The sequence below is a fragment of the Tupaia chinensis genome, unplaced genomic scaffold (assembly GCF_000334495.1).
Source record: "Tupaia chinensis unplaced genomic scaffold, TupChi_1.0 Scaffold000028_1, whole genome shotgun sequence".
NCBI classification, from domain to species: domain Eukaryota; kingdom Metazoa; phylum Chordata; class Mammalia; order Scandentia; family Tupaiidae; genus Tupaia; species Tupaia belangeri.
Window position 1 is genome coordinate 1408227 of NW_006159458.1, and position 8906 is coordinate 1417132.

The 8906-nt window shown below is 39.2% G+C and overlaps 1 protein-coding gene and 1 pseudogene across 1 annotated transcript in view; one reads left to right on the plus strand and one right to left on the minus strand.

Annotated features, from left to right (window-relative positions):
• The window catches only part of OVCH1 (ovochymase 1), a 109217-nt gene extending 105861 nt beyond the window's left edge, over nucleotides 1-3356 (plus strand). Inside the window, 2 exon segments of the mRNA XM_027771127.1 lie at nucleotides 1476-1609; nucleotides 3091-3356. Of these exon segments, the coding sequence (XP_027626928.1) occupies nucleotides 1476-1609; nucleotides 3091-3255 (299 nt within the window). The 3' untranslated portion in view covers nucleotides 3256-3356.
• Nucleotides 3357-5481: 2125 nt separating this feature from the next.
• LOC102481601 (thioredoxin-like protein 1 pseudogene) lies at nucleotides 5482-6347 on the minus strand (annotated as a pseudogene).
• Between the last annotated feature and the right edge of the window lie 2559 nt (nucleotides 6348-8906).

Consider the following 8906-nt stretch of genomic DNA (forward strand, 5'->3'; position numbering starts at 1 on the left):
TTTTTTAAAAAAAGCACTTTTAGGTCAAAGTAGGTATTTCTAGACCCATCATTGAAGAGAAAAGAAGATAGGTAATGTTAATATTGTGGACTAAATGGTATTTACCGTCCTCTTTTATATTCTTTTAATTAGGAGAGTTTGTTTCTCCAATCTGTTTGCCAGGGAAAGATGATAAAATAAGTTTACTCTCCAAATGTATAACTGCTGGTTGGGGAACAACTGAACCAAATAGTGAGTATATTTACCACCTCTTCCAACCTGAGAATCAAATATATACGATGTCCAAGTATAGTCTGCTTAGTTTACAGTCTGTCTCTAATTTTAATAGAAATAATCGTGGAAAAAGTCTTCTTTATAATGGATCTAAGAATGACTACTTAGGTTCTAGACCATCATATTCATCAGTGCTAGTTCATAGATACTTATAAAAACTTGTATTGAGGAATATACACAGATTTTTAAAAATCTGATAAATATTTGTATGTCTCATTTATGTGTAATTTCTTCCCAATTTCACTGTACATACACACACACACACACACAAATGTTTTCATAGTTACTATTACTATGAAAACCCACACTTGAAGGTATGATCGTGTCCCTAAAAATGTGAGGCATTTTTTGGAGATGATAGGCTGGTATAAATTATAGTAGGTAAAAAGAAATATGAGAACAACTATAAAGATTACGCCCATTACTTTGATCTAATTTTTACCATATTCTATAACTGAGTTAACAAGATAAAAATATTTTTAAAAAAAGTAAATTGTAATGCAAATTTTTTTCTCTTTGGGCACATGCACTTGCCAGAGAAAGAGAGAGAGAGAGAAAGAGAGAGAGAGAGAGAGGGAGGGCAAGAGAAAAAAGAGAGAAATCACCTGGAACAGGAGAGAGTCACACTACAATCCCTTCTCTTTTCATTCTCTCTTTCAAGCCACTTGGTTTGGAACTTGAACCTTGAGGTTGATCATGTGGAATCCAGCTGCCTTAACCACCATACCATCAGCTGGTCCAATCAGAATGTAATTTTAATCATCAGCTTCTAGACAGTTTTAGCAGTTAAATATTATATCTCTTCAGCAAAAGAGAAGTCCAAAGAATGACAGCACCATGAAACCAATGGAGTAAAACATAGACTGAATATTTTATAGTGAATTGTATTACTTTCTTCATCAACAACTCATGTGGGAATAAACTTTGTCCTTTTCCTTCTATAGAGTGATTCTTTTTAAAAATATTTTTAGGACTGTAAGGACAAAAAACCTCATAAAATTGTGTTGGTGTTTTTGTTGCATATGCCAAATAGAGTGACAACATCGGCTTTTACAAACCATTAAACAGCATCATTTCATTGCACATAGAGGAGAATGAGTGGAATTTGTCTCTTCGAAATGGTCTTTCTTGAGGGCTACTTTTGTTTTATCCTGTCAAAACATTTGACTAGGTTATATGTGTTTTTATCCCTTTTCTATTAGAAGATGAATTTTCCAAAACTGTGCAGCAAGCAAGGGTGCCACTGATGAGTATGACATCTTGTCGAAGCTACTGGGGTCTGGATATTAGAGACACCAACATATGTGGAGGAGCTGCTGGGTCATCCTCTTGCATGGTAAGTCAAGGATTGCATGGATGAGTCCAGGAGTTTTCCTCTCAATGTCTCATGAATGGGTGTTTGCTGACCATAAAGAAGTGTATATGGAGGGTATCTTTTTTAATGGAAGGTGGAAAATTGCTGAATTGCTTGCTTTAATATTTAAAAAATGGTTTTATTTTTTATTGTCAGAGGTCATATGTTCTCACTGGGGATGGCGGGGGGCATTGGAGGGGAAGCCCCAATGGAGTATGGACACAATACAGTCATTTTCCCTCCATTTCTCCTTACCATGAGGATTTGGGGCACACACACATGCACGACCCGTTTTTCAAGTCACCAGGATCAGAACTTGAACTGTGTTCAGCCATATGGGATCTGGTTCCCTTTACTACTCTGCTATGGAACTGGCCTGGTAAATTTCTCTAAAAAATGAGTGAATTGGGATTGCTGATTTGATACTTGAACTGGATTCTCAAAAGGAATCACTCATTCATCTACTTGGCTGAACTATGTGAATTTGAGAATATTCAACCATTATTGACCTAGTAAAATGATAATATCTTGCGATTAAGCTTTTGGGGCCAGCAGTTGGTGTAATGGCTATGTTGTTGGACTCCCATGTAGTTGACTGCGGGTCGAGTCCCAGATCTGATGGCTTAAACTCATGCTGGGTGTGTGTGCATGTGCGCCCAATATCCCGAGAGGAGAATGGAGGAGAAGGGATTGCGGTGTGACATTCCCCCGGGGGTGATTTCTTGCTTTCCATCCCTCCATCTCTCTGGCGAGCACACATGCCTTATAGCAGAAACTTCTCAAAAAACAACAACAACAACAACAAAGAAAACCCTTTATAACTGGATTAGGGCAAAGCACCTATTTCTTTTCTTTTTATTTTATTTTATTTTTTTTTTTGGAGAGGGTTTTTTGCTATAGGGCACATGCGCTCGCCAGAAAGAAACAGAGAGAAACAGAGAGATAGAGAGCAAGAAATTGCCCCCTGGGTGGGATGGCCACGCCGCAATCCCTTCTCCTCCATTCTCCTCCCGGGATCTTGGGCACACATGCACAGTGTGAGTTCAAGCCACCGGGCCTGGGACTCGAACCACGGTCGACTACATGGGAGTCCAGGGACATAGCCATTACGCCAACTGCTGGTGCCATCAAAGCACCTATTTCTAATATCACTGAGCACATGAAGTATTCCTATAACTGGAAGTCATCCTGTAGTTGTTTATAGTTAGTAGATGCATGAAGCTTTCTGCCTGATAGAGTCTAATTAAATTAATTTACACTAGACATATCTTCAGTTCCTCTTGAAAGTAAGAAACTGTAGTCCAATTTAGATATCTGTGTCCATAGTTCTCTGTTCTGTTGAGAGCAGAAATCAAGAGAGATAAGAGACTGGCTCTTTCCTGGTGTGACCGCCCTGTGCAGTTGGGGTTAGCATTAACCATGAATTATGCAGTCTGGAGGACATCTCTTTTTGCTGGTTGCAGGGAGATTCTGGAGGACCTCTGCAGTGTTCCCTGGATGGGCAATACGTGCTGGTTGGCATTGTGAGCTGGGGCAGCAGTAACTGCCATCCTGCTGCACCAACTGTCTTCACCAGAATTTCTGCCTACAGGGATTGGATCACCTCGGTCACCGGAGGAGAAGTGTGATCAGCAAAAGAGCAGCAGGGTGTCTATAAATGGGAAGGGAAATACCTAACAGTATGCCTGAAACATGAGTCTCTCGCCAGTACTACCAAAGTCACTGTCATTTCCACCCACTCTTGCCATTTGGGAGGTTGCTTTTGGAGTGTATGTATGTTCAAAATTAAATTAAATGTTGGTCATAGAACATTGATGTTGGCTCATGCCTTCTGGGAACTTACAATCTGAACTGGCATTTAATTTTTATCTCACATTTCATGCATATGCCATTTTTTAAGAGATAGTGGCTTGCCTTTTTCTCTTTCTCTCTCACTTTCTTTCTCCTTTATTTCTTCCTTCCTTCCTTCCTTTCCTTTCTTCTTTCTTCCTTCCCTTCCCTTCGCTTCTCTTTTTTTTTTCTTTTCTTTTCATTTCATTTCCAGATGGTACATGTGCTCAAACACAACAGAGAGGCAGACAGAGAGAGGAGAAAACTCCCCCATGGAGTGTGGCAACACCACAACCCCTTCTCCTTGATTTCTCTATCCCGTTGGGATTTTGGCCACATATGCATACTCTCGTACCTCATGTGTTTCTTAAGACACTGGGGCAGGGATCTGAACCAGAGCTGGCCATGTGGGATATGACTCTCTTAACTAGGCTATGGGGCTAGTCTTGTCATGTGTTTTGAATATTACCATACATTTTTACTGTTTTCTTCTTCTTTGACAAAAACTGGAAGAGATGAAGGGCAGAATTATTCAGTCTATAACAGTCTTATTTCTTCTCACAGGAAATAGGTCAGACACTGTGCCCTGACAACAGGAAAGGTCCCTGTGAGTTTCACAATTCAAATGAGCAATGGACATTTAAGAGGTTATTTATTAGGCAACTCATTTGATCTTGAAAAGTTTAGGATCTGTACTTCAATTACTTAAAGCACTTAATTTATTTGGAACTCATTTATTGATAACCTTATCTCACTAGCTGTAGCCAAGAATTGGGAAGAAAGGAAACCCTCTGAGCCAGAAGTCTAGGTGCCAAACTCCATTACTGAAATAGAGCATATTGAATGATTATGAGACTGAGGCAACTCTTCTCTTTTTATTTTACTTTTTATTTTTCAGGAGTGTTATAAACTTTACTTCTAGACCTTTTGCCTCCATTTGACCTAAGACGACACAACTATGAAATACAGAAAATACAGACATCACTACAGACAAGTTAATGTGCTCACGTGTACATAAAATGACCATTATCTAATGACACTTGGGTCTTAGAAAGTGGCTATTTCAACACTAAAATTTCTGTAAAATGTTTTCATGAACATGTATAAATACATTGTCTTTCAAAGGTAAATAGTATCTCTACCATATTCCAAGACAAGAATGCCCTCAAATATATGAAATAAACCCAATTTATAATGCCTTATGTACTTTCAAGGTACTTAATTTTTAAAAAACCTAAAATTAAAAAATTAAATTTACCAATTCCTTCTAGATTACAATTTAAATATAGAAACAAGCACTAAAGAACAGATTTTTTTTTTTTGCCAGACTTGTTAAGCATGTATACATTTGGCCAACTGATTTTCAACTTTAAACCATATTCTCTATTTACACTGCATATTTTGGTAGTTAATAAATACTTGATTTAATGTAATTCCTATTATTTAATACCTTTACTCAAAAGGTATTAAAATCTTGGTATGAGAAAGCATCTGTGTACCCATCAACCAACTGTTTTACACAAGAATATTTACATGTCATGAAATCTGTTCATTCCCATTGCCATTTAAGTAATTTCTATAGCCTGGATACCCAAATGTCCATTAATAAAAATACGAGTCAGTACTCATCTGAACATGGCCAATTTTTCCAAGTCATTTATTGAAATCTCTCGTTCTATGTGCATGGTAGAAAGGTGTGCACTCCCCAGTTCCCAAGACAGTTTGGATCCTCTCGAGTAAATGGCTTTCAATCAGTATGCTGCCAGACACTTGAGTCTCTTCTAAAATTAGAAGCTGGCCAGTTTCCAAGTAAATAGAAAGAGAAAATACTTACAGAGAATGACAAAAATTTAGCGTGGCAAAAGCAGTGACTTATTTACAACTATGTGTGTCAAGGTTACAATAGAAACACTAGTGATGCCATCAGAACGAAAGCAATGATTTATTGGTAATAACAATGAATGAAACATTGACAGTCTCAGTTATCCCGGAGCTGTAGGTCTGATTGCAGTGTCTTCTGTATCTTAGTGGCTTTCTCCTTTATTGCCAACTACTCATTTGAAGTCATTCATATTTGTTGCCTGGACTAGAGTACCAATAAAATTAAGATACGGAATTCTTGTCCTTTCTTCTTCACCTTGATTGGACTGAACAAATATAGTTACACTGTTAACATTCTGAAACTTCACATAAGGAAGTGGAATGATGGCATCTTCTTTAATGTCCTCTGTCAGTTCCAGACCTTGAATTGGTTCACTTCTTTCTGCCTCTTTGAAATCGATTGATCGGAGTGGGTTGATAAAAATTTTTACATATTTAGGACCCTGGCCATTATCTGGTCCTTGAAATTTCATGGAATAAAGCTTAACAGGTTGATTGAATGCCACAGTAATAAGTAGCTGTTTATCGCAGTCAGATTCCAAGAAGCTCAGGTCTTTTCGCAAACAGTTGTCAAATCCATTTTCATTGCTTTCATTAAGATACAACCAGCTTTGTTAATAAATGGAATTAAATCCATATAGCCTTTTGGAATATTTGTGTCTTCATTGCTTCCAGGGTCATTTTCTAACTGTTGTTTGATTTTTTTTCCCTTCTAATCCCATAGCATCTGCTCCCTGATACTGATCAATTCTCACTTTGTTTTAGAAAAACAAAAATGTAGGTGTTGCTGACGTCTCGTTGGTGGCAGCTGTTCCCTGACACTGATGTACATCTACTTCTAAGAAAACAGCCTGAGGATATTTATTACTCATAGAACTGAATGCCAGGGCAATCCTCCAACATGGTCCCCACCCTCTCATGGGAAACTTGACCATGGTGAGTCTAGAGCCCATGTCACTCAGCTCGGCCGGAAGTCCGGGTCGCTCCAGACTGGCTTCACTCTCACCATTCTCACAGAGAGCCTTGCAGGGTGGCTGCGATGCCACGGGCTTTGAAACTCAAGGAGAAGACCCAGGAGAGGAATGGGATAGGCTGAGGAAAGCCGAGGCCTGGACAGAGGAGGTGGCGACCGGGATGGCTTCTCCTGGGGCTCTCAGTGCCAAGTCACTGGGGAGTCTACTTTTTAAAAATTTATACATGTCTACCAAAAGTTATAATTTTGTTTCTATATTATTTCAACAAGAGTATATGGTTCAGCTTCAGGAAAACACATATAATAAAGTGAGACAGCAACTCAGGAAGTAGGCAGAAAAGTTATATAAATACATACACACACACAATTTCACAAAGCATAGCACAGGGGTTTTTTCCTATATAATTCAATATCACAATCAGATTATAACATTTGAATTTTGTAAACTTGCCATTTCTATAGGACAACAATAATTAAAAACTAGTCATTTTATGTGAGGGAGCTTCAATGAGTTCATGAAAAAGTGGAATTAGATACAAGTATATTTTGGTACAATTTTTTTTATAGTCTATGCATAGCTTTTCCATGAGCTTTTTGAAGACTTTCTGTGTGATTCAGCCTAACAACTATAATAATTCTAATAATGCATTGAGATGTTTAGTATATGTTCTTGAGAAAAATTTTGACCTAAAAAATGATTAAAGCCAAGAGTTTATACATGGAAAACTTTGCTGCAAGGAGAAAAAGAAATATGTTCCCCAAATGTATTTTTTCCTAATTAAAGTAGGCAATAGCTGAGGCGTCACTGAAATTATTATTTTTCTTTTTAGTTTTGCTATTGGATGCATGCATGCACTCACCAGAGAGAGAGGAGGAAAAATCGAAAGAGGGAGAAAATGAGAAATCATCCCCAAGGGGGATGTACACCTGCAGCAATCCCTTCTTCAACATTCTCCTCTTGGGATTTTGGGCACATACTACACACACATGGCATGTTTCTCAAGTTGCTAAGTTAATCAAGCCTCAAGTTGCAGTCAGCCACGTGGGATCCAGCTTCCTTAAACCAACATGCCACGTGCTGGCTCCACTGAAATTAATTTTTTGAGCTCATATATTTGTTCCATCAAAAAAAGAGAGTAGCCCCCAATAGGGTTGTCATATAGCTGTCCACCCCTAGTCTCAGGAAGCCCAGGGCACAAGCATATGTGCTCACTTGGCATGTACAGGAAGGGCCTCGGCCCTTGAGCCCAGCACATTCCTGTGTGGGGCCAGCACTTCCTTGGCGTGTTCTGTTACCACTGCAGTGCCAGCTGGCCCAGTTAGTCTAATGAACCTTCATTTGAAAACTGGAAGGCAAGAATGAGCTCAAGATATTTTGGCAATGGTATTGGGAAATAAAAATAACCTCTTTTCCTACTCTCTTTCTCCCCTAACCTTCTCCCTCCCCCCAGGCTTTTGCTATAGGGCATGTGTAATTGCTAGAGAGACAGAGACAGTGAGAGGGAAAGTGAGAAATAACTACCCCAAGGGGCAATGGCCACACCGCAGCATCTTCTCCTCTATTATCTCCTGGGAATTTGGGCACACCTGCATACACACCTGGCTAGATTTTTCAAGTTGCCAGGTCTAGAACTCGATCAGTGATGGGCCTGTGGGAGTCCAGCACCTTAACTACCATAGCACCTGCTGGCTGCCTCTCCTAACATCTTTCTTTTTACTTCTCTTATTTCTGGCTTTCATTCCCCTTCCCTCTTTCTTCTCTCCCTCTACATTCTCTCAATCCCTTTCTCCATATCCTCTCTCTCTTTCAACCAAATTCCCTCTCTCCTGTTTTCCTTTCCCCGTTCCTAATCTTCTCTCCCTCTCTTTCGCTCAACCATCTGCTCAACCATTCTCTTTCGCCCTCTCCTTTCTCTTGTGACTGCTACAGAGAAGCGTTACAGATGCCCTAGTATTTACTAAAATCCCCTCATATGAATATTGATCTAAACGTTTTGCTTTCATTAAATTATACGTTTTGATAAGAACTCTGAGGGAAATGATATGATTTGCAACAGGAATTCACTCTTTCTCAGGTTAATCTGTTTTATGTCATTTTTATTTTGTTTCCTGTTGAACTTTTCTCAGCTTTCTATCCAATAACATTGATGGAGATTAAAGTCAGGCTTGTTTAAAGCTTTTTGTTGTTTGCTGTACGAGCTGCGGGTGGTGGACATCGTCTCTTTCATGACCTCCTGGGATGGTGATCTGGGGCTGAGGCTCTCAAGTCCTTCAGCAAAGATAGAGTTAGGACTTCCTGTGGGACCTAGAGAAGCTGCCTAACTTCCCTGGGCGGGGGGTGGCGGTGTCAAAGACTGTTTGGTGTTTTGTGTTCAGCTTAAGTTTGACTGTAATTTTCTAATTATTCCATGTCTGGCCTTTATTAAAGATGATTTACTGTGTTAGAGCCATTTTATTTGTCCTTTTTCTGCTTCAAAGCCTGTTTAGTCATGGAGGGGGTATAGTCTGTATACATTTTTTTTCTTTTGTTAAATTTGCTGTAGGGTACATGCACTTGTTAGAAAGACAGAGAGAGAGAAAGTGAGAAAATACTCC